Raw genomic sequence first — 25,284 nt, 5'->3', positions numbered from 1 at the left:
ACGTTTTGAAACTGATAAAACTTACATAATATCAGTGGAAAATTCATTCATTACTCAATATTATTCAAAGACAAAATGTTCATATGTGACATATTCATAATTTATTCAAACAATTCGTAGACAATTCATATCAATGAGTATTAAAAATATCTAACACACTTCTACAAATAGATTTGTATCTGGAACAACACACTTTCAAAACGTTGCTAGCGAAACCAAGGTTAAAAGCAGAATTGACATAAATTATCATTACTGTTATATCGCATTCTATTCACAGTATTTTCTATTGACTGTATTTTTTCTCGGAATCTCAATCATTGTTTATGACCAGGAAACGTTAGCACTGGTTTGAAATGCCCTAATGAATATTAAGATTAATGCATCCTAAATATAGACGGTATGTAACACATTGCATCACAGATATTGGATGTGTATATTCTATCACAGATTGTATTCTTATATACATAGCAATAATTGACAATAATACATATAATAGAGATTTTAATACACTATACATTTACATGAACTAGAAGCAATAATCATCTTAAAAAATAGTTAATAAACATCTCAAGAGTAATTTCAATTGGTATTGATAACAAAACACAGCTCTCTTTATCTAATTTCAGCAGAGAAGGCTATTCTAATCTCATTACTCATTACAGTATATCCCTCCTTATATGGTACAAGTGAAAACAACCAGTTGATATTTCACAAGACTCAATTTCAATGATCAGAGTGAAATATTTACTGTCCTAATTGTACCAAGGAAGGCAGGATTCTACTGTATCTTAGATAAATAGTAATAAAAACATTATAGATACATTATAATAATGATCAATTGAGTGGTTTGGTAAAACATCGGACTGTATACACACAGTATCCAGTGTATAATAAATAATGTACAGGTAAGTCGAGGATAATGGAAGACATACTTTCTATTCTATCTATAAGGCATACAGCAGACAAAAAAGGCAAAAATTTTTTTAAAAGATAAAACAGCAGATTCATAGGTTCTTCGGAGGACGGAAGGCAATTTTTTAAAATGTGATTGTCAAAACGGACAAAACGTTTAACACGTAAATGTGAAAAGTTTTAATTTTTTTTCAAGTTTTTACAATTTTTAAATCAAAAGAAAATTATGAAACAAAGTAACCTAACATGCCTTCAAGGATTAGATAATTCTATATGCATAAAACAAAGGCACAGAGGGGGAAAACAATTTGGCAAAAATAGAGTTATACGTTCATAGGCTAGAAAGGCACCGTAGAACAGTTTTGGCTAATTTGCATGTTAGGTATGTCATACTCAGCAGTAATATAACACAAATACATGTACAGACAAAATATACAAACAATTATTCTGCACAGCCTATTGATTGTTTTTCTATATGGCTGCTCACAGCTAGAGTTGGATCAAGTGTATATTCACCAGTGGCTGCATCGCTCGAGCCAAATCCTGAATCAATACCGTGACCAGACACCAATTCCGGACAGGTGTTACTCGTTGATTGATTGTACAACCAGAATAGATGATTGTCACGTTCTTCTTCATTCAGAGGGATTATTGGTCGCCATGATAACACATCTCGTTCTTTGTGATAAACGCTGGAAATAAGATTTTTTCATATCATATTTTGATATTCTATCTGCATCATTACACAAAAGACCAAAGAATTTACAGGGATATAAGATGATTTACTTACTTGAAATCATGTCCTTTTGAAGCAGCGTATTTTGAATGATCATAATATCGTATCGGTATCTTATTACTTTCATTAACCCAGCTTTTATGCGCAAACGGTCCAGGAGCGAAGCCCTTCGTCTTCTCTATATTGGCATTGAATGCCGGTGGCAGGCGTAATCCGAGATTTCGAGATGCCGTATCAACACTCGGATTTGAAACGACGCTCAATGGTGGCACTTCTCGTAATCTCATTCCTGGCCGACGTAACGCCACTTTTTGCGGTTCATTTTTAAGAAGCCCCTGTAAACGATCCAACTGATTGCTCGATTTAAATCCTTTATGAGTAAGTTCAGTTGCCGGCAGACATCGATGAGACTTTGTACCCATACTGTCCACAATTATCTTAGATAACCATTCCTTAAATATAAACACATGCGTTAAGAGTCAGGTACTCTACCTTTTATGAGAAAATTTGAAATTATGATATCTGTAGTAGCATGTGATGGATCGTATCTAATCCTACAATTACCTGATAGGACTTTTCGACAGCTGATATTTTTTCTTGTTCTAATTTATCTCCAGCTTCGTGGATTGTGATGGGAATTTGGTTTCCGAAATTTTCCATCGGTCGTCGCCACAAATTCATATCGTTGTGACGATAATTCCACGAGAAACGACCACGATCCAACGGAGCTTGCATTATCGATGTATGAAGTGAGTTTTCAATCCATGGCTGAAATATGAAGATTAACCAATTCCTAATTCATAAATTGTGTCATAAGTTAAGATTCACCAGTAAGGGTAAATTAAGGTATTGTAGCTCACCATCTTAAGTTCATCAGTCCGAGGTTCGACAGGTTTTTTGGCATGTATATTACTGTCAATTGTTGACTTGACGCCTGGGTACACAAAACCATTTTGTGTTTGCCATCTCGCTCGAGAATGATTCTCTTGATCTTTACGTAATTTGTCGATATTGACAGGCAAAACTGTCATTGAATGATGGTATTTCTGACAGTATGTATATCTACGATCTGGATCCTGATGAATGAATACAATGACATAAACTCTTCCCATTTAATTACTTTTTAACTATCAATCATAAATGATATAAACACAACGAACCTCTGACAGTAGTTGACGAAGTTTATCTTTAGCCAGCTCAGTTGAATTGAGAGACTGAACGCTGTAATTATGAGCTGGTTGTTGATCTGCATGCAGCGTCACAGGACATTTCTTATTCCGTCTATTTTCATCACTCTTCTTCCGAATCTCTTCCTGTCATATACAAAATATGAAGTCCAACATACCATGAGTGGAAACTACTTCTTTGATTCAAAGAAAATTAGAATTATATGCAAATCAATTATTACCATATTTTCTTGCTTGAAATCTTTGACATCTTCAGTTAGCCGTTTCTCAAGTGCAGTGACGTACAGATCATTAAAATTATCTATCGGTGTATGGACATGACTCGGACCAATATTATTCATCCAGCCATTTGGATCATCCATTGCATCTTTACCATCGTGAGAAACTGGTTGTAAATCTGAAATAACAAAAATTTCAGTGTTTCAAATTGACAAGGAAATGTAGGCTTTAAATAGGATATAATTGCTCTTCAGTACCTTCAAAATCTTCACTGGTTAATGGGACACCAAATTCTTTGCTCATAGAAACTACCATTTCAGCAGATGGGAATAATTCATTTCGAACAGCATTCCTCAGTAGATCCATTGACAGCAACTAAAATTCATTAACAGAACAGAATTCACTATCTCCTCCCTTAAACAAATTGAAACTTAAAGATCACTGCATAGCAGACACTCCATATATCCACCATGATAGGCTGGCACTTACATCGTGTAATTTGATGAGAGCTTGGAAGCAAGGTCTCGGCACCATATCTCTGATGTATAGTAATGGTTGTTGCACAATTATATCTAACGGTTCATGTAGTTTTACTCGACACAAATCCACATCTAACGCTGTATAGAGCCGGTCACTGAAGCACATATCAGTGTGATATAAAACTGTTACATCTATAAATTTCAATTACAAAAAATCTGTTCATCATTAATGAAACATGTCAGTACACTCAGGTTTTTACAAAGTAAATGAGCTGCACCTGAATTTTCAAGTTTAGGAAGAGACTCCCAGAGTAACTTGATGGCCGAATCACGGAGCCCTTCTAGCACAAACACATGTCGCTTGCCATCCATCACGTGGAATCCAGTTACTATGTCCAAATCTCTACTTTGCTGCTGCTGCCTACAAGATTTAGAATTTCTTTTTAAGACAGCTCAAAGGATGGATAATTCTAAATCAGGACATTTGTTTAAGTTACCTGGATAACTTGTATGTAGACAAAGCTACACTTACTACAGTGTCTGGCAGATCATCAAGCTGCAATGCTTTTGCATTGATTTCAGTTATGAGATTCTGTATTTTATGAAGGAATGTTGCGTTCTTGTAGTCAAATTTGAAAATAATTCGAGCAAATGGACACTGGAATGATGACAGAAATTTTTTTACAATTTATCATCGCCAAAATATGTGCGACATGAATACAAATATTTGCTTTTCTATTCTACCTCAGTCGTAGTTTCCAAATCAACGTTTTCAGCAACTTCTGCTGCATTCGTCAGGGTATGAGCTATTTCCACGAGTATTTTCAGAGAAGCACCACCCTGCAGATAATGACCAGATTGTAGAGGAGTTTCAACTGAAAAAGAATAACGAATAAACCAATAACCACATCCAGTTAGATAGACCAATCAGGATTAAATTACCATATTTTCAAATTGACATACCTGGTCCATCAACTGCACCAGTTACACCTAATAATTTGCCATCCATCTTCCCTTCTTTGATACCCAATGGATCGGGCATTGCGCATGGCTGTATTGGAGATGCAAGTTCCAATACTTTTTGACCCAATAGTAAACCAGATAGATCAAATTTCGCCAAACCATATGGATCCCAAGGTTTTTCTCTGTCTAGATATGGATTATATATCGTTCTGCGAGCTGGAAGTGACATAAAATCATTAGATCTACTTTACTCATAACCGAGGAGCTGGGTTTGTTGACATGTATTAAAACAGCACTCACATCCAACCGTTCCAACGTTGCTGATTTTTTCATCCTCCAAATCGTCACCAAATAGCGTAGGTTTTAACTTCTCTTCGACATATTTTCTGTCACGATCATGCACCTCAATTGTCAATGGAGGCCCTGTTAAATATTGTCTTAACTCAGATTTATCCATTGTTCCTGGTGAAAAAAAGTAAAAAGTGAAATAAAAGATATAAATTAACAAAAATTGCTTGAATTCAAGCTTGTGGAATGATAGAACAGATTTGATCTATGCAACTATAACAAGCACTGTTTATTGACTTTTCATCCTCACCAGTGAAAAATACAGTAACATCATCCCAGTATATATTGTGTCTATGATCACGACCAATACTTGTATGTTCATCTTCAGTGAAAAACTTGTATTTGCAAAAAACTGGATGGCACCTGGAAAAAATCAAATGAGAATGCTCTTGAAGGATAGATCCAGATGCTTGAAGGGACTATGTGGTTTGAAGTGATGGCATATTGGAATCAGGATCATCAAAAAAGGTAACCTTTGGTTCAAATCCATATGTGATATTGGAGTTTCAGGCATGTTTGTAGCTGAATGCACTTTGACAACAATTGGATTGAATTTTAGCCTCTGTTCGTCGGACATTATCTGTTTATCGATAGTGACAGTTACAAACATATCGTCAATTGTCGTCACTGATTTTTCTAGTCGACTGGTGATCGTCAATTTATCTGTAAAACAAAGGAGATTAGATTCAATATTCATTTTATGCATTTTACAATCGCAACAGGCACTAGGAGTATGAGCAATTTTCGGAATGATTGTGATTCCAAATATTACATGATCAAGTGGATAATTGTCTCTTGAGTGTAGGTTAACATACCTGCAAACAGTTCCGCAAGTCGGACTTTTATTGTGGCAATGCCATGTTTCTTCACATATTCAGCTTGAGCTTGTGCAAGAGGATCTTTCTTTCTGCGGCGAAATCCAACTGTCGAACCAGTACCCGGAGGAGCAGAGCCTGGAGTATCTTCTGCGTCATGGCCCTCAAGATTATTACCCGAAGAATACACATTATTTTTTCCATGTTTAGGCACTGCGGCCGATTTTGTATACATTTCATCATCGGAGCTATCATTTTGGGTTCGTCGCGAACGTTTTGTTGGCCCAGCTTTTTCTTTCTTTGGTTCTTTAGGAGGTTTGATTCCAGCAAGCTCTCCAAGTCTACTGTACGTCCTGAGACATGAATAAACATTAGCAAAGAGCTTAAAGTCATAATCATTTTCTAAGGATATTGAGCTCCATTGAAGTAACGCTATTACCTTGTACCCTCCTCACTAACTTTTCCTCCAGGACGATCTCGAGTTTGAATTGATATTAACTCACTGGGAGCTGTATTCAGCTGTTCATCTGCTGATTTTCCCTTAGCTTTATCGTCACGTGGTGCAGGAGTTCCAACATCTGTGCAGAGATTAGCCATAGCCAATGATGACAAAATTGTAAAACATTTAGACTTCAACAAGAGTTCATAGATAAACACTAATAGCTTACAAATTTCAATTAATGCATACCTGACATATCAGTTGTTATGAGCATACCATTTTCATCGAAGGCAATTTTTGACATTGAAGGTAATGGTCTTTCAATTACTAATTTTTTCGGCTGTGATTTGAGAAAGTTTTTAGCTTGTTTCAAAACCATTGATTTCACACCTCCAATATCATCAGTATCTTCTCCTTGAATCGAAATAAACACCAATTATCAAATTTGAATAAACTTAATCTGCAGTTCTGAAGAGACTCCAAAAAATAAGAGTGATTACCTTTGGCCGATGGGAGTTTGAAAGCTTTAGGGCGATCAAATTTGGCTCTCGAAGAACATTTTTCTTTCATATCCCAGATTCGCAGATCAAGATCATGTTTACATAATTTCAACAAAACCTCTTCGGTCATGATAATTGTATGGCTGAAAACAAAAATTAAACTAGGGATATTCAGAGCTGTGCCATGGTCAGATCAGATAATTGCTTCATCGATATCTGCTCATTCTAGAATATTCTTCAAATTCATGACTGTCGATTGTATTCCCAGCAAACATACTTACCTATGCGACCAGACCACCCAGGTTTGGTCACCATCTTGCCAAGTTTTAAGCACTTTTGGTTCTTGTTTATCTGGGTAGATTTTAGCTGCCATTCCAAACGTAACGACATCTGTTCGAACTGGTTCATCGTCATCCGGTAACAGGAAATATTCACAGTGATAGTAATTCTGTGCGCGTGGTGCTTCAACTATACGTTTCTTTCGTTTCACAAGAGCTGTGACGTCCGGCTGGTCATCTGCTTTCACTAAATTTTCAATCAAAAATAGACTTACAGTTGATTTATGAAAATAAAATGCTAAGACATGAAAATGAGAAAGTACCTAATTCTTAGTTAAGAAAATTTCATTCAATTCATCGAAGTATTGACTATAATTTTGAAATAAGTAGAAACAAGAATTAAGTGAATGCATTAAAGGATCATGATTTTTATAAAAACCACACAATCTTTCGGGAATTGAACATACCAGGTGTAATTATAGCACACAGCTATTACATTCAAAATACCACCAATTAGACGTAAGTCATATTGATTATATATTATTGAATAGCTAAACACGCTGTAGTTAAACAGAATAAGCGTGTATTAATGGTGATAAATGGATTGATAAATGCATTAATCGATACGAAACAAGTTTCTATTGATGGCTGAATAAATGCATGTTTTGTGCCGCTGCAAGAAAATAAGCCTTTAACCTGAAAAAGGAAACGTTGAGTTAGATTTTAGGTGAATTCAATTATAATAACATTTTCAAACTATTCAATTGTTACAAAAGCAAACATCTTTAAATCGTAAGCAATACGTTCTGATAACCTCCATATTCACTGTATATCATTTGAAAGAACAGATATTTGGAAGCCAATTTGGTTTGCAAATAGTGGATGGTGAATACAGTACATGAATTAAACATCACATCGCATGCATGTGTTCAGTGGCTTTTGCTCATAAAATATGCATTAAATATTCAGGGTACAAATCAATGAGACGAGACACATGCAAAGATCATGCAACAATTACAAATAACTGTTTTGTAATGTAAACAAAAACTTGTTTTCGAGTCACCATTGCAGTAAAAACTGGTTTGGATCAAGTTACACAGGTTTACAGTGCAAAAAATACTGTAGGGACAAAAAAACTGTTAAATAAATTTCGTGAGGGCCAGAAAACAAAATGTACCGTTTAGAATTGTTTACTTTAATGTTAGTGAATACACTAGCTTATGCAACAAATTATTGTGACTTTTGATTAGAAAAATATACCACTTGAAGTAAATAAGAATGTGAGAGGCGTGCTTGATTAAATATTTATACATGTACTACCTGCAGAATTTCGACTCGGATTTTCTGTATCCCTAGATATTTCTCTACCCTCGAACACAGCTGAAGGAATCAATGATTGCTATTCAATATTTGAAACAAATTGGGGCTGGGACATTTTTTGGGAGCACATAGGCCATAGGCCTATACAAGCAAGATTTACCGGTAATCACATTCTCGATTTCCACTTTCAAAAAAGCAACCGCAATAATATACCGTAGAGAAATTGAATTACTCTTAATCATGCTCATTTTTCATTTCTTTTATTGCGCTTGCCAACACCAAACGATATGAATGTTACCCGGGCAACTTATAAACACTCTATCATCAGCGGAATGCTTGACTGGAGCCTTATGTCAACAGAAATAGTGCAGCAACTAATTGATGAAATCGATTATAGTGCTCGATGATAAAAATTATAAATTAACTCTATAAATACCTGTAAAAAATACACCAACGCTATGACGAATTACCTATGATCAAAACTGACCATTTTAAGGAAAATCTAATAACAGTTTGATAGTACAACTGTTGACAGAATAAATAACATATCAATACAGCACAGATAAAAGCACAATCTAATCAATTAAAACTGAAATCTACTGAGCAATGAAGAGAGAGAAAAGTAAATTGTTTTCTCAACCAGTCTATTGCATAATAGCCTTATGTACGGTACTAGGCTAAACATTTTTATTTCTCTTGAATATTTCCTGAAAATTGCGTGCATTGCTTACCAGTAGGAATAGCTTGTGCGACAGTTACAGTAAAAATCACTCTGTGTTCGTCATCAGTTTTGCCTTTCTTTCGCCTGCGACGTGGTTTCGGAAGACTATCCTGAGTGTTACTGCCATGAGGTGATTTAGCATTGCTCGATGTGCGACTGGGAGACTTTGAAGCGCTTCTTTGCGAGGGAGATTTGCTGGCGACATTTTTCATCCTTGGCGAATTCGGCATCGATGTCAAACTTGTTCCAGAAGTGTCCGCTGTTGAAATAGATGAAAAAATACTGAATATTTTCAATGAAAGCAAAATTTTCAATATGTTGGCAGTTAATTTCGGCATAAATACTGACCTAGAAGACTTTTGCCACTTGACCTAGCTGATGACTGTTTACCTCCCGAAGTTTTCCTTTCACCTGTTGAAGAATTCCTTCCTCTGCTGCTGCTTTGACTAGTCATACTCGTCACTGATGCCTGCTGTGTCAGATCCCCTCCACTAACTCGGTGGTTGGACATGATTAATTGAACCACTCTACAAAACAGATAACAAATAATTTAAGCCAAAATTGATTCGTTTGAGGAAAAAAACTTAAATGTTTTTTCAAAAAGCCCAACTATTACAGAAAAAGGAGCCATCATGGAAACGAAATGACAATTGATGAATTTAATCTCTAAAAAGGGGAGTTTTAAAATCAGAACATGTTGTCTATTCTGTGTGCGTGTTCGATCAAGAGTCAACTAATTAACGCAAATGTTTACTTTTACAATTTTTACTAACTGCCCTATTAGTTTTGGCAATACAATACTGATTAGGTACTAGGAGTGATTGGCCGTAATAATTGTGGAGTCTGGACTGAGTGTCCAGATCTTTTTAGTTAAACTTACTTTTTAAACTTAAAAAAAAGATTTGACTGATTTGGATCAACAAAAAGTGATGAGTACTTACCTATTACTCAAAAATCAAAGAACACTCATAACACGTTCCGACTGGCTACATTTCATTCTCTTATGTGGACATGGCGTGTTAGATACAGTATCGAAATAAGTAGACCTGCAATAGATTTCATCACGCGAACTCGAACTGTCAAGAGGGACCGGACAACACCCGGAAATAAAACAGATCAGACGTGCACTTAGAAAAAATAATCACTCATTTGAACTTAGTTTTCTTGCTCAATACGTTGTTTCAGTTAAATACGAATGAAACCGACCTAGAATATCTATTATATTTAGAAAATAGTGCATAACAAATAGTTGTAGCTATACGAAATAAGGATAATTTGAGTTATTTTGAATATTTTCATTCGCCTTGTTGCTACAACATTGTTGATAGTGAACTACTTGTTTGTTGAGGTGTCCCTAATTCCCGGTTTCGGCCTTAAATGTGGTTGGAGAGCCGATTCCGATGATTAGGATTCAGTGAAATTCCGACAATAGATGGCGATGTACCACAAACCAGGAAATGGGTACTTAACATACTTAACCATTTATTAACATCAAAACATTAAACAGAACAATAAAATGGACATCTTAAAAGCAGAAATCGAGCGCAAAAGAAAGCAAATACAGTCAACTAATGTTTTGGTAAATTTATAAATCTTGATTTCTACCGCTCGTTTCAGTGTGTTAGCTTAAAATGGACATTGTTTGTATCATGTATGAGATAAATACAAATACAAATTTTTAGACTATATTCTTAATCTTGCTAACCGATGGATAGTTGGTATAGTGACAATTAAAATTTCATTGTTACTATGGTATCTATCCAGCGGTAACCATGTTTTGAGCAACTGGCCCCTGCCTGTACTGTAATCTGTATCGAGTAGTAGCTTGGAGTGAGGTATAAGTAAACCAAATGACCATTGACAATTGTCGTTGATTTGTATATCATTCAATGAAGCCAAATGAATGATTTTCATTACAAAACTCTAATAATAAGTTATTTGTGCTTATATTTCGCTTTGATTAAAATTGGGAATCATTTTTTTTGTAAGGCTCCAGAAAAGAAATATTTCAAACGTGGTGATCTTGCAGCTAAACAAACAGAGGAATATTTGAAAAAACATAGACTTCTACAACAACAACATGAAAAGAAAGAGCAGGTATTTCTTTGATTTCCAATATTTGTCACTGATTGTAAGTAAGAACTCTAAAAAATGATAATCTAAAGATAATTTAATGTTTGGTGTGCTTTTTACAGGAAGAAGTTGAAGAGAAAGTCGATGATGATAAAAAGGAGACTGCAAACACGAAAAAATACATGCTTCCAAGAAAAGAAGTAAGGAAATAGGAATAGAATTTCAATTTCATTTATTCATCAGTCACAGGTGCCAGCAGAATATCTCAGACGTACAATATTTTATTAGATATGATTTTTATTCTTTGATATTGTAGGTTATCAGAAGATTAAGGGAACGTGGCGAACCTATACGATTTTTTGCCGAGTCAGATCATGAAGCTTTTCAGCGTTTGAAAAAACTAGAAATCTTAGAACCTGAAGTCAATAAGGTAGAGTCGAGAACATGACTTCAGTTGATTCTAACTTCAATGCTTCATTTTAATCCAATTGTTAGTGATGTTTTTGATTGCAGGGGTTTAAAAATGATTTTAAAGCAGCTATGGACAGAGTGGATCAGGAATATCTGAATGAAATTGTACAGTATAATACGAATGACGATACTGATTCAACAGATGTTAAAATCAAAGAATCTGCATTTACAGAAGAAGACATTGAGGTATTAGTTAAGCAGCATTCTCATACTGTTACTACCAGTACTATAAATTCTCAGTATTGAACATTAGATATTCTATTTCATAGAAATGGAAAAATGAGCTCGGTCGGGGTGCCAGTGATAAAGATCAAGAGATAATCCTCAATTTTATCAAAGTAAGTTCATTGGCTATTTTTATGTTCTCAATCTACATTTTTGCATTTTCGTTATAAATCCGTAAGTATATTAAAAGCTTTTGTCTTGCGATTTTTAGCTCATTCTGGAACATTGGGGTAAACAATTGAACAGCCGACCAAATGAAGAGAAGACCAGCAACCGTGGAAAGCTAGTGAGCGCGACACACTCTCAAACTGTGTCATATCTGAGACCACTGATGAGGAAACTAAAAAAGCGAGTAAGTTCATTACTTAGACATTAGCATGGTTTTTTAGGTGCACTGGATGCATGGAATATTTATTTAAACTGATTATATGTACACTTTCAGAAATTATCGGAGGATATTTTGGTGTGTCTGGTTGATATTGTGAAGCATCTTCTTGTGAGAAATTACATAAAAGTAAATATTATCTACATTGACCTATGAAACTACTCTTGTTTCAAATCGTTGCACCTAAATGTCTAATTGCGATCAGATGATTCAGGGAATAACCTATTTTAAAATTTTCAGGCAAATGATGCTTATTTAGAGATGGCTATAGGTAATGCGCCATGGCCAATAGGTGTAACTATGGTTGGTATTCACGCACGTACTGGTCGTGAGAAGATTTTTGACAAGAACGTTGCACATGTACTCAATGATGAAACGCAACGCAAATATATACAGGTATGATTCATCTACTATATTTCATTGTCTCGTCCAATGCCAAACATTATCATCATCTGTTGTGAGCATCAGTTCAGAAGTTCTTTTTTCTTTTCTATTGCAGGGTTTGAAGCGTCTTATGACAAAATGTCAGAAGTTCTATCCAACTGATCCTTCAAGAATGGTTGATTATGAAAAAGATGTTACATAAGCTACATAAAAATCCATCTGATTTTGCTATTTTGTATATATTCGATTTTAATAATCTTTGTATAAATCCAATTGTTTTATTTATGTGCATACGACTATGTTGTAAATACTGTCATTAATGCATGGATTTTAATAAACATCGATGTACAATATTATACGTTTATTTTGAATACCTTTTCTGTAGTGAGGAATCTGTATACCACAGCTGAAGATTTGAGATATCAACACTACTGTTAATCCTCAATGGACGTTGTACAAGTGTTACAGGGTTTGCTTGAACAGTGCCCAGTTACTGCGTGGTCACCCATAATCTACTGTTGCATCATAATCTTGCCCAATCTCCTGTCACCTATTTTAAATTAACACCCATTTGATAACTTTTATGTCTTGAGGGATTTTAGCAGTCTCCACTTGAATTACAACGACAGTAAATTGTAGCTTGTCCTATGCAATCCCACAAACAGCTTAAAATCCACAAAATGACTAGAAAATGCAAAATATTGAGTGTCGCGGATAAAACACAAGTTTTTTTATTCCTATAAAATAGTAAGATACAAAATGACAACACTGAACACATACATTATGCAGGAATAAATGCTACAAGAGAATGACTGAAAATTGGACAACCAACGCAAAATCTTATGAAATTCTTTGCAGCAATCATAAGATAGACAGGTGGTTACTTTATATTCCAAGAAGGGCAGGTTATATGTTAGGTTCACAAAACCTTCGAGAACCAGTTCCAATATATTCTAAGTATTTCACTGCATTAACAACTTAGTGTAAAGTAAAGAAAGAACCAATAACAGAGGAACTGGATCGTAAAAGAAATCAGCAGTGTAAAACTGAAAAGTGCCACTGAACCTGCCATCGTTTGAATACAAAAGCCAGAATTACGCAGAAGCTAACATAACAGAATACTTGAAACAAAGTCAGCATTTTTCCTGTCACAATGGCTATTACATTATTATACATGTTCTTAAAATTACACTTTCCAATTACAGATGGTAAAACCCCAGACACCTGAACCAATATTCTGCAATTACTTCAGATAGTGACATATTCAAACTATCAAGAAGCAGACATCAAAATACTCTATGACACTCAAATATTTTCAACTAATGACTCAATACTGGAATTTCTTAATTTTCAATGTAGCTCCAAATGTTTTGAGCTGTTTACAGATAATAAATCAATGCCTGCTACTCGTCAGGGTCAAATTATCAGACTCGTACTTTACTAAGAAACTTTCTAAGCGATGGGAATAATAAGTACGACTGATAGCCGTACATCGATCCGTTATATTTAAAGTAATTCGATCAACAATAGAGAGCGCGTTGTCAACATATTATATCCTCACACATTTACAATTACAAAGAATCGCTTCTTGAACAATCCTTCCAATAACTATAGAAAACGTTGTTATTATCATAAACACATAATTTACACAACTAACAACTTAAACACCGAGTTAATTAAGCTACTTTTTACACAATTATAACTAGAGACAGAGATTGATTAATACACAAGTGTTATTCATTAATATTTGATGAATTATTTCCTTAACTTCTTCCTAATGAATGATCACTAGTAATGCTTTATTTCTACAGCACGAACACTCCAGTACCAGAGTGTCGACTCCGCTTACAGCTGTTATCGAGTTATAGTGCAACGATTAAGTAGACCACGATGAGCTGGAGAGCGAGGAAATGTTCAAAAGCTCGTCCCAGGAAGGTCCTCGCACTGAATGATATACGTCGTTCCTGCCGATCCGTTTCTACACTGTTGAAATGCTTCGTCATTTTTTTGCAAACAGACGACAATCTTATCGATAACGCAACGCTTGCCAGCAACATGAAATGGCTGATCAAATGTTTCAAAATAACTTAAATATTTAAATATTAACAACTGGAATGACGATAGATAAGTTTTTGAACCTGATAACAATGTTTATTCAGGTAAGTAAGGGCAAGCGCAATATCTACCAATGGTGGCTGCTGTAAATTAGTGTTACATTGCTTCCATGACGAGCCGCATTCATTTTTTGCAATTTACTGATATAGGAAAGAACACCGATGATGTTGAACCACATCGTTCACGAACAGAATATCTAATATACTGTTATCATTTTATAATACAAGTACATGAAGTAATTACGAAATTACAATATACCGCAACAAGTCACAGAAACCCGAGAATTGCGTTCCGGCAAAAATCATTTGTTCACGTTATTTTTTTTTTACAAACGACCGGTGGGAAACTTTAAGAGATGCCCGAATGAAACATTCTCATGTCATCTAATCGCTTTCTTCTGCACTTTCATCCTCCGACTCATCACTATCATCAGCACCATTCGCGGGCTCTACTTTCTTCACTTTCTTAGCTGGACTTGCTCCGCTTTGTTTCTGCAATCAAACGAACAGTTTAAGTATGTCCAATGATCGAATGTAGACTTATCTCACAGAGCATAATTTCGAGAAATTACCGAATTATATCGTTCCATATCTTCAAGGTATTTTTGCTTCGCTACTTTAGCTTGATCCTCAAATGGCTCCTTCTCTGTCTCATCTAATCCTCTCCATAATTCACCAGCTAAAAATAAAGCGAAGAAACGTGGGGATAGAACCAACTTCTTAACTCATTAATGAACTCTTAATTATTTCATTCTATTGACAATTATTTCATTTACCTTTGACTAATATGTCTTTGTTGGGTAGGCCTTGCTCCTTAAGTTTAGGTCTCATACTGGCCACGAAGAGTAAGAAAGCTGTCTGAGATTTCTTTGGCTTGCCTGGGTCCTTGACTGGCTTGAAAATAGCCATCTAAAAATAGAAACAATATTGTACATATAACTATTCTAAGAACTGCGATAGGAAAGAAATGAAAGCAATATTAATTTCTTTAACATACCTCTTCATCATATCTGGCTCTGTCTTTCTTGGCCGCATTGTCATAATTAACACGATCATCATCATTCATTTTCTTCCATTTTTCAGCACAAGCCTTCGTAAATTCAGATACCTGAATGAAAGAAAAAAAACGCTACACATGAAACATTCAAAAATTTCTAGAAACAACATCTAAAACATCGGGGAATGAGCTTTACAAGAAATATAAATTAAATTGATCACATTATTCACATACCCGATCGGCTTTAATCAAGTTCTCATCTCTGCAATGTTTTACAAAGTAGAAGAAGGCAGTTGTAGGCCTCTTCGGTGCACCTGGATCCTTCTTCTTTCGCTTCTGTCCCTGATCAGCAGTCTTACGCCCTAATACATAAGAAAAAAATAAATCGTTGAATTATGTTTTTAAAAGAATAATCTATTCCAATAAATTACCATAATATTCCAAATAAAAGCAAATCTTAATTTTAGAATGAGGCTTTTCTAATATTATTTTAAGTTTACCCAATTTCATTAAATTTGGAATCAAAAATAAAACAAAAACATTCTCCATTACGTGTTTCAAAATGCTCCAAGACAACTTTAAAAGCTCTCTTAATTAATTTCTTTTCAAAATCATGATCCATGACTAGCAAATTATTATCAGCATCACACAAATATATCAAAAAACATTTAAAATATGAAACGATTCCTGGAAAAAATGAAGGAAAATAATGTCAATTAAATTAAGTAGGCCTAGATGATTTTTTTCCATAAATAGTCATGATCATAAATTCTGAAATATCATTTTCATCAAAATAAGTATCACCATATTCCATACAGCGATGAGCGAGTACTGCATTACACTAACAGGCACCCGCGCAGTTTACCCTACACTACTGAAAAACAACCGACTGAACGCGGCAGACCCGCCACACTGATGAATTCACACCACATCATCATCATTTTTTATGTTAAAAACCTCGCAAAACGCACAAGCCAGTTAATCAAATCCATCAACAGTCGTCGATCAACCGATTCGCTAACTTTCCATCGCTTGCCACGATCGAAAACGCGCGAGAAAATCATCTTAACTTCGCGTCGACGAGGCGCGCCGAAACCAATATGAAACAACGAAGAAGAAAGCGCCGGAGACTTCACAGGACAAAACAAAATTTTTAAGAAATCAGGTCAAATTTACGCCATCAATAAAACGGCCAAATCTGCCTTTTGAAATGTTCTAAATATGCTTACCCATTGCTCGAAGTTATGAAGATTTGGTTAGGAGTAATTTGATTTGAAATTTTGATGTTCTATAAGCTATAATAGCGCGCTTTCTACGAGCCCTTTCAGTCAGATCTAACGTTCTTTCTGTTGTAAATGGATGACGCGGGTAGAGAGAGGTCACGTGACGCCGGCACAAAGGCAAAGCGTATAGTGTTTCGCCTGGCCAAGAGATGGCAGCACCTCCTTGAAGGTAATGCACGTTCAAGTATGCTGACGTCACATAATACGTCATAAATTCTCTACAAGTTTCATGAAAACCGAATTCGAGAGTGCCTGGGGATGGTAAAACAATTCTCTTATGGCGCACGCATCCTGCCGACCTTTTCTGTAGCTCTCAGAAGCATTATGATTATCTTACGATTGATAATCACTACATAACCCGGTATCACATTTATCAAAAGAAATGGAAAAAAACTAAACAGGGGGAGCATTTTTCTCTACAAATCATTTACAGAGAAAAAATAATTTCTATTTCATGTTATTATTTTTCTCGTTTACAGGCAGAAAAGAGAAAAATGTTACATATAAATAATTTTTTTTCACGCAGAAAAATGACCAGCATTAAGAAAAAAATTGATCATCACGAATAAAAATTTTAAATTTCTATATAAATAATTCGGCATGTTTCATGTCACCCAAAAAAGGATCAATCGAAAAAAAACTTGAAAAATAAACATTCTTTAAAAGATTATTATTTTTCTCTATCCCGAGGTTGCTACTTACTGTTTTTAGGCCTTGATTTAACCGGCTTAAAGATTTGATAACGTTTTTGTGACTCCACTATTAAATAGATGGCCGGGTTTTAGGGCATAGCAATTTAACGTTTTTCAAGGCGCGAGAAACATGGAACGGTTTGTAAAAGTAATCATTATTCAAGGTACTGTCTGTAGAGAGAACAAAAAACAGAAATAAAGTAACAAAATAAAAAGATTAGAATGCTCATGCCGTGTCAGGTTTTTGAACTAATTCATTGGTTAATACGTACCATTCGCGATTTCTCGACGCGACGAGTTCGTTCGACTGACGCACGTACCCCACTAACGCGCAGGGATCAATGTTGGTGCCATTCGTGGAATTAAATCCTGCGTGATGGGTTCCAAGTTATACCTCGTTGCGTGTATTTTACTTTTTACCAATGATATTCATACTATCATGGTCGAATCTTTCAAGCTAACGCTTTTTCACACTAATGACGTGCACTCTAGATTTGAAGAAGCAAACAAATTTGGAGGTTCTTGCAACCCAGATAAACCACCGTGTTTCGGTGGGGCTGCCCGCAGGATGACAAAACTCAAAGAACTAAGACGCAAATATCCCAATAATTTGTTTCTAGACGGTGGAGACCAGTATCAGGGAACATTTTGGTTTTACGTCTACAAGGGTAGAGCAGCCGTTCATTTTATGAATCTTCTGCAGTATGACGCGATGGTAAGTTACACAGAGGATGTCGATTTATTTCCATATTTCAAATTACCTGTGAAATGTTAAAGATGTTTATACGATCGATCACCATAATTAGCTTGATGCACAACTATAATCATCGAAATTTCGTTTGGTTATGAGAGAACCGTAAAAATCTCCCTTAGCCTAAATTCTGATTATTTCCCTGATGATGAAATGATTTGATCTCGGTATCCGCTGCCGTGCTGTCAATCATGCAGATGTTTCATTTTTGCGTACATGCATGTATACCTACATATTGAAAAGAGGAGCGGATCCTTATCCATAAATAGCTATCTCGAGCTTACAATATTGTTGCAAACTTTATGAATCTTTACATGTGCCCAAACCCGAGATTCCCAAAAACTAGTATATATCAAACTGGAGTATGTAAATCCATCTAAATAACGGCGGAATAGTAAAACACAATAACAGATTTAAAAAAGAGAAAAACAATCATGCAACGAGACTGTATATAGTGCATATGAAAACATACCCTCAAAACAGCGGCTTGGCAACCGTAAAATAGTTTATTCAGACACGGTTTGGTCAACGGTACTTTACAAATGATTTATTCGATAATTTTTTAAGGCATTTGGTAATCATGAATTTGATAATGGTGTTGATGGGCTTTTACCACTTATAAAGAACGCTTCGTTTCCACTGCTCAACTGTAACATCGATGCATCGAATGAACCGAAATTGAACGGGAAATTTAAGAAATCGACAATACTTAAAGTTGGGGGCGAAAGAATTGGCGTCATAGGTTACACTACGAGGGATACGCCGGAACTCGCAAAACCAGGTACAATCAATTACAATTCGTCTAACAAAAGTCTGCATACGCATCGGCACGATTCTCATGTACACTCATTGATCTAAGTGATTGGTGATCCCTTCAAGAATCTATGATTATCACTCTCATGTAGGAAAGACATTGCTATTTGGAAATGAAATCGAAGCCATCAAAGGAGAGGTGATCAAACTGAAAAAAGCAGGTGTGAACAAAATCGTAGCTGTCGGTCATGCTGGGTTTAATTTCGATAAGGAAATTGCTAGGAATGTCAATGGTATCGACGTGATCATTGGTGGGCACACAAACACGTTTCTATACTCAGGTATTGCGGTCACCTTTGAAAATGTTACTAAGATCTTTTTCTCAGTAAGAAGTCTCCTACCGTATCGTCGTGTTTTTAGGTCCCGTACCGTCAAATGACAAGGCAGTCGACACTTATCCATACGTGGTTCGCCAAAGTGATGGAAACCAAGTCCTGATCGTTCAGGACTTTGCTTACGGAAAATATTTGGGCTGCTTACATGTTGAATTCGATAAAATGGGAAAGATAATAAATTGGACAGGGAATCCGTTCTTACTTGACTCGACTGTTCCCAAAGGTAAATTATAAGATTTAACGAAGGTGCTCAAAGTGCTTCGACAATTTTTCCGAGAAGTCAGTATTGCAAGTCGTTGCATGTCGTTTTCCTTTTAGACCCCGACGTTCTGCGAGAAATTCAAACTTGGGCAAAACCGTTGATTAAATTGGGTAAGGAGGTTGTTGGTAAATCCCACGTGCTTTTGGACGGACAAAGATCCCAGTGCCGGATGGTCGAATGTAATATGGGTAGGTTTTAACAAATATCATCGTGATTCTCCAATTCATTTACCTCTGGGAATTTCGGTGTTGTTTTGATAATCTGTAGAATTCATTCTTGATTTTAGGCAATATGATAACGGACGCAATGGTTTATCGGAATCTTCGACCCTCTGACTCTCAGTGGACTAATGCCTCCATAGCTATGTGGAATGGTGGGAGCATCAGGGCTTCAATACACCAAGGTACAAATAGTAATAGTGATATCTTATGTAGACTTTATCATGATTATGTCAATCATTCATTAAATGCATTGTAAATTTTTTTCAGGTCCAATAGAAGTTGAAATGGTTCGTATGTTGGTACCGTATGCTAATACCATAGATATGGTAGAGTTACAGGGCAAGTATTTACAAGAGGTTTTGGAACATTCTGTATCGAAGTACAACTATGAAGATCCTGACGGCCGCTTTATGCAGTATTCCGGTGAGTTGCGTTGATCAGCGACTATAACTTTGCTGGATTGTTTCGGAAATAATTCAAAATCTATATTGAAATTCACAGTTAAGTGAAAAATGTTGATGTAATTTTGCATGTATCAAATTATGCATCATGGCACACATCACTAATGAAAACAGATACGCTAGGCATTTTCGTTGGAGGATAGTCTACACCTGCACCGTTTTGAAATCTGAAAAGCAATGTCCCCATACACTTGGTTACAGGTATTTGGGTTACATACAATTTGACGGCACCGATCGGTCAAAGGTTTGTGAAGGCAAAAGTAAGATGCGCAAAATGCCTGATACCTAAATTTGAACCGCTGGACCAGAACGAAATTTACTCAATACTGCTTCCTAGCTATATCGTGAAAGGAGGAGACGGTTACACAATGATTCCCGAAAAAGCGAAGAAAATCCATCTTTTTGGTGAGATAGATTTTAATTACTGTAAAAATAAGTATTCGCCGTTGATTTATTTACAATTACCAGCTAACAATCATTTCATTTTAGGCGATCTTGATTCAGATGTTCTTTTGAAATACATCAAAGAGAGGAGTCCTATCTATACTGGTTTAGAGCATCGCATAACTATGATCAAATAGTTTTCGTATTTCGAACGTTTGGTCGATTAAAACTTCTGAAATTGATAAAACCAATATAAATTGATAAAATATATACGTCAAATGATCAGTTAAAATAAAATAAATGGTCGTCGTATTTCCGCATGCTTTTTTCTTGCTACATAATTTGTATTTGGAAAAGCCGCTGCTTCTGAATTCGTGGCAAGCTCCAATAAATCCATCTCAAAATTATTAACCGATCTAATTTACTGACGACACATGACGATAATCTTCATTGTACGTACACGACATGCCGCAGTCAATACGAGTCGTGCCAATAGATCGTTATGGTCGGTCAGGGTTCGAATCGATAGACTAATCTTTCCATTCAGCAACCATTAAAAAACAATACAACAAGTTTATGACACTAATACATAACAAAAGAAATAAATTTCCAAAATATTTTTGATCTTTATTATCAAAATTTCAATCAAAAGAATAGATATACATGTACATGGAATTCTTATGGGAAAGTTATTAAAATGGACGGTAAACGACTGATAAAAGGACGTTGTGTTAACTAGTGACTGGGGTCTGTTCACTAATCTCTATTTTCTTCATTGCATCCACAAGTAAATTACATGCTTTCTTATGTTTTGACCAGTGCTGAACTTGACATTCCCTAAAAAATATAATCATATTCGTGTACATTTTTAATTACAGTTTGATACAGTCTTCATACATTATTCATAATCACATAAACGCATTTTAATGATAAAGTAAACGAATTAACCCAAAATGATGCACATTTTACGACCAGATGTTTCGTAAAAATATCTAACAAAATACATGTAATGAAATGAGTTTACCTTCTGCAGTACCATTCATTCTGACATCGAGAACATCGTTTCGTAGCTTGTTCTCCGCATGTAGCACATTTAGGTGGTTCAGTAATTAAACTTTCTAACATATCCAAGTTATAAGTGTCCGCCCACCTAATATAAGAAACATCTGTGTCATTCAACTCAATCAACTGCTTCATTTTTCTTCGTTTAATCACACTTATTATATCGTCCAATAATGTAACATCTTAATGAAAATAAATTTCAATTTCAATATGACTTTCTGGAAATTGCCATGCATGATACGTATACCGTACCTTTTAGCCTGTTCTTGCATTTTTGATTTTGACTGATTGAAATACGTTTTACATTGTTTCTTTGCAATCGATTTCCATTTTCCTTCATACATCCGCAATATAGTCTCCTGAATTTCGGGGACCTAAAAAAATATTAAACAGCACAAAATAAATTCGCTACTCTAGTGGTGTACAAATGAAGAAAAGTTTGCAATGCGATATCAGTTTGTGAAATTATGAATAATATTTAATTCCTTTTTAAAGCGAAAAATGTGAACGATTAAATTTGGAATATATTATTCAAGCTTTATTGCTTTGTAATGTAGTTTTATGAAGGTTTGTCTGGAATATTAAACTGCAAATCACCTGTTCTAAAACAAAGTTTTTTTGCGCAACCGGTGGTTCCATCATCGACAGCTGTTCAAGATATCTCTGTAATTCAACTAACACTGGCAGCTGGTCTAGCATCACTTCTGTCAAATGAGACCTCAACTGAAAATGACAATTAGAAATTTAAGAATTTTAATTCATGTAATTGAGGTGAAGAAGTTCATATTCTGGCAGTAAACATTTTTACCTTCAATATAGTGTTTTTTCTAGCCGAATTTAGTTCATACTTCTTCTGACAATCATCCATCATCAAAAGTTGATAGAATGTCAACCATACCTAGAATAGATATAACATATGGTACCCCAGTAAGTTTTATGAAAAAATAGGTAGAAATGGTGTTGCCTATTTGGTACCTTACCTGGCCTTCAACTTTAGTTAGTTTAAAGCTATCCTGGAATGGAATGGTTTCCCATTTTCCTTCGACGAATTTCAGCAATTTTCCTACAATAAATTATGGCAGTTGTTTGAAGATATGTAAGTAAGCTCCAGTGTTTCATTTCAAATCATTTCCTTTTCAATTGAATTCGATTTATTTTGACTTAATACTTTACCATTATTCTGCCGAGTCCAAGGAGGATTTTCCATCAGTTCAACCAGAAGGACTGGCACGTCGTGAGTATTCAATATTCTGGTCATCGTACTCAGCGGTAAACTGTAAAACAAGATTATGGATCAATGCACATAGCAAATTGTAAAATTTAGCCACCGGCATATTAAATCTGGGATCGAATTATTCTTTCGGAACAGTACCTACCAAGACAGATGATCTGTAATATATCTAAGGATGGACACAGCTTTAATCGCGATATCAAACTGAAGCTTTTTCGCTTGTATTTCTAATTCCTGAATCAAAAAATCAAACAAATATCTAAATTGGAAATTGCCGACACTTATAAATGTATAAGAAATTGGTTCCTTTTTGTAAAATGCATTGTTTTGCAGAATTTTTATGTCACAACCGAATGTACATGTAGGCCTAATATACTCTACCTCCATATTGGTTTTTGATCGGATATCGGAGACTTTTTCCTCATTTTCATCACCCTCTTCATCATCTTCACATCTAATAATTATTGAAATGTATTCAATGCAAGATTATTCGAAAAATGCACATATTTCAGAAAATACAAAAAGACAAAATTTGAAAAGTGCTGCCGCAGAGATAGAGCGAAGACGAAGATGAAATCATATTGACATACTGCTAAAAATATTTTGTGGCAAGATTTCATAAGGAATGTTAGCTTTACCTTGAGATGAAATAGAGCAGTTTTCTGTAACAATAGTCTGTGAGATCGAGAATTGTGTCCTCGGCCGCCTCACATGCGTCGCTATGGTACAATATTGTTTCTAGAAGATTGGCCAGTGTAGCTTCATGATATAACTAGCAAGAAAATAATTAATCATTCTTTCCTGAACATCAACTATTTATTGGGATTAATTTGTTTTATTCATTTCAGCTGGCCTCCCACTCTACTATACCTACAATCATCAGTGCAAAATACATACCACCATGTAAATTGAAAAAGTTGTTTTTGGTTCAAATTTCATTTCTTGCATCGCCGGAAATATTCTATTCTTCCAGGTCTCAGTTGTTATTAATTGATGTATCAAAGTAGGTACCTGATCAAAATACAATGAATTAGAAAAATGAACATAAACACACTCGCTCTCCGAGACATCATCTTCAACCGTCAAGGGATTCGAACCCACTACGCTAAAGCTGTTCCCCGAACCCCTTGACCTCACGAGTCGTTGGAGTCGTTACTAGCCGACCAGAATCCGGTCGTACCAATCACAGCGCTTGTAACAAACCGTCAGTAGACTTCTGTTGGTTTTCCCGTTAAATTGACCAATCAGCGAACGTTTTACCGAACAAGGAAGTATTTCGCAAATCGATATATGACGTCACGCGCAACAGCGCCAGTAATGAAATCACGCTTCGTGAGGCCAGGGGGCTGGTGGAAGCGAGTTCGGGAGTGATACCTGACCCCTGGCAAGCGAGGATGCGAGACATAGACTATGACAGAAAATGGCAAGTCACCTTATCAGATGAAATGAAATATTCTTTGATGAATTCATTTTCTTGAGCTGCTGCACTTATGATAGCCTGCATATTCAACTTCTCAACATGTTCATGTTGACGGCACCATCTAAAATTAATTGCAATATTCATTGGGAAAGACCTAAATAAAGTTAATTGGTAATTGAATTTGTTTGTTTATGTTAGTTACTAACTTTTCGCTGCCAATATTCGTGATATCGAATTTCTCAAGAGCATCTATATAAGCCTCTGCTTCAACAGAAAGCAATATTTGAGATTGATTATCACCAACAGACATCACATATGTTTATTTAGCCCAATATCATCAAAAAAGCCGACAAGTAATGGGAATGACGATTACTTCTTCTTGTCACCGAAATACGGTATTTCCTATTTCCCGGTTGCCGGACTAAATTCGAATTTCTAAACAACGAATCCGGACTCAGTGGCTCCGACCGATCTTGTCTAATGTAACAAACAGTAAATTGTTCCAGTTAGTATATGCATTCACTACAAAACATATAGCAAACTCGGAAGATTAATTTCAAAGATTTGTTCAAAACTTTCGCCGAATCAAGTGTCTCCTCATACCGGTATATATTTCATAAACATACTACTTGTCGACCACCGGCCCGCCACCGGCCCAGCACTAAGCCGCAATCCACAAAAGTCGACACTCTTGAAATCTTTCCGAATACTTGGCGATTAACAGTATCAAAGATTTCATTCAAATTGAATTAAATTGACGCAAAGGTGAGGAGAAAACGGATGTTATAATATACTGCCATACA

General features: G+C 35.6%; 5 protein-coding genes across 5 annotated transcripts; 2 read left to right on the top strand and 3 right to left on the bottom strand.

Moving 5' to 3' along the window:
- Positions 1–133: 133 nt before the first annotated feature.
- On the bottom strand, positions 134–9,990 carry LOC141902581 (uncharacterized). The gene is made up of 23 exons (XM_074790384.1): positions 9,859–9,990; positions 9,266–9,444; positions 8,928–9,176; positions 6,880–7,123; positions 6,599–6,741; positions 6,348–6,512; positions 6,099–6,237; positions 5,660–6,012; positions 5,318–5,507; positions 5,095–5,207; positions 4,797–4,958; positions 4,497–4,712; positions 4,278–4,408; positions 4,031–4,191; positions 3,812–3,954; positions 3,544–3,725; positions 3,312–3,429; positions 3,057–3,232; positions 2,809–2,961; positions 2,509–2,724; positions 2,213–2,416; positions 1,703–2,100; positions 134–1,604 (listed from the first exon to the last, which is right to left on the bottom strand). Exons 2-23 carry the CDS (start codon positions 9,426–9,428, stop codon positions 1,355–1,357), a joined length of 4,269 nt encoding a protein of 1,422 aa, XP_074646485.1. The 5' UTR covers positions 9,429–9,444; positions 9,859–9,990; the 3' UTR covers positions 134–1,354.
- A 366-nt stretch (positions 9,991–10,356) lies between these two features.
- On the top strand, positions 10,357–12,764 carry LOC141901550 (pre-mRNA-splicing factor 18-like). Its single transcript, XM_074788862.1, has 10 exons — positions 10,357–10,496; positions 10,907–11,014; positions 11,113–11,190; positions 11,307–11,420; positions 11,504–11,647; positions 11,731–11,799; positions 11,898–12,038; positions 12,129–12,200; positions 12,312–12,467; positions 12,571–12,764. Exons 1-10 carry the CDS (start codon positions 10,434–10,436, stop codon positions 12,655–12,657), a joined length of 1,032 nt encoding a protein of 343 aa, XP_074644963.1. The 5' UTR covers positions 10,357–10,433; the 3' UTR covers positions 12,658–12,764.
- Positions 12,765–13,156: 392 nt separating this feature from the next.
- LOC141901864 (high mobility group protein B3-like) lies at positions 13,157–16,934 on the bottom strand. Its single transcript, XM_074789394.1, has 6 exons — positions 16,796–16,934; positions 15,801–15,928; positions 15,567–15,677; positions 15,346–15,478; positions 15,142–15,248; positions 13,157–15,061 (listed from the first exon to the last, which is right to left on the bottom strand). Exons 1-6 carry the CDS (start codon positions 16,797–16,799, stop codon positions 14,954–14,956), a joined length of 591 nt encoding a protein of 196 aa, XP_074645495.1. The 5' UTR covers positions 16,800–16,934; the 3' UTR covers positions 13,157–14,953.
- Positions 16,935–17,980: 1,046 nt separating this feature from the next.
- On the top strand, positions 17,981–20,988 carry LOC141901257 (5'-nucleotidase-like). The gene is made up of 9 exons (XM_074788384.1): positions 17,981–18,256; positions 18,860–19,073; positions 19,198–19,386; positions 19,466–19,663; positions 19,759–19,890; positions 19,989–20,105; positions 20,191–20,346; positions 20,586–20,789; positions 20,874–20,988. Exons 1-9 carry the CDS (start codon positions 17,981–17,983, stop codon positions 20,963–20,965), a joined length of 1,578 nt encoding a protein of 525 aa, XP_074644485.1. The 3' UTR covers positions 20,966–20,988.
- Positions 20,989–21,436: 448 nt separating this feature from the next.
- Positions 21,437–24,844, bottom strand: LOC141902002 (zinc finger MYND domain-containing protein 10-like). The gene is made up of 13 exons (XM_074789626.1): positions 24,688–24,844; positions 24,494–24,602; positions 23,959–24,072; positions 23,700–23,833; positions 23,443–23,515; positions 23,207–23,295; positions 23,004–23,104; positions 22,811–22,893; positions 22,639–22,728; positions 22,428–22,553; positions 22,083–22,204; positions 21,793–21,918; positions 21,437–21,605 (listed from the first exon to the last, which is right to left on the bottom strand). Exons 1-13 carry the CDS (start codon positions 24,789–24,791, stop codon positions 21,500–21,502), a joined length of 1,377 nt encoding a protein of 458 aa, XP_074645727.1. The 5' UTR covers positions 24,792–24,844; the 3' UTR covers positions 21,437–21,499.
- Between the last annotated feature and the right edge of the window lie 440 nt (positions 24,845–25,284).

The sequence above is a fragment of the Tubulanus polymorphus genome, chromosome 3 (assembly GCF_964204645.1).
Source record: "Tubulanus polymorphus chromosome 3, tnTubPoly1.2, whole genome shotgun sequence".
NCBI lineage: Eukaryota > Metazoa > Nemertea > Palaeonemertea > Tubulaniformes > Tubulanidae > Tubulanus > Tubulanus polymorphus.
This window is presented reverse-complemented; position numbering and strand designations above follow the sequence as displayed.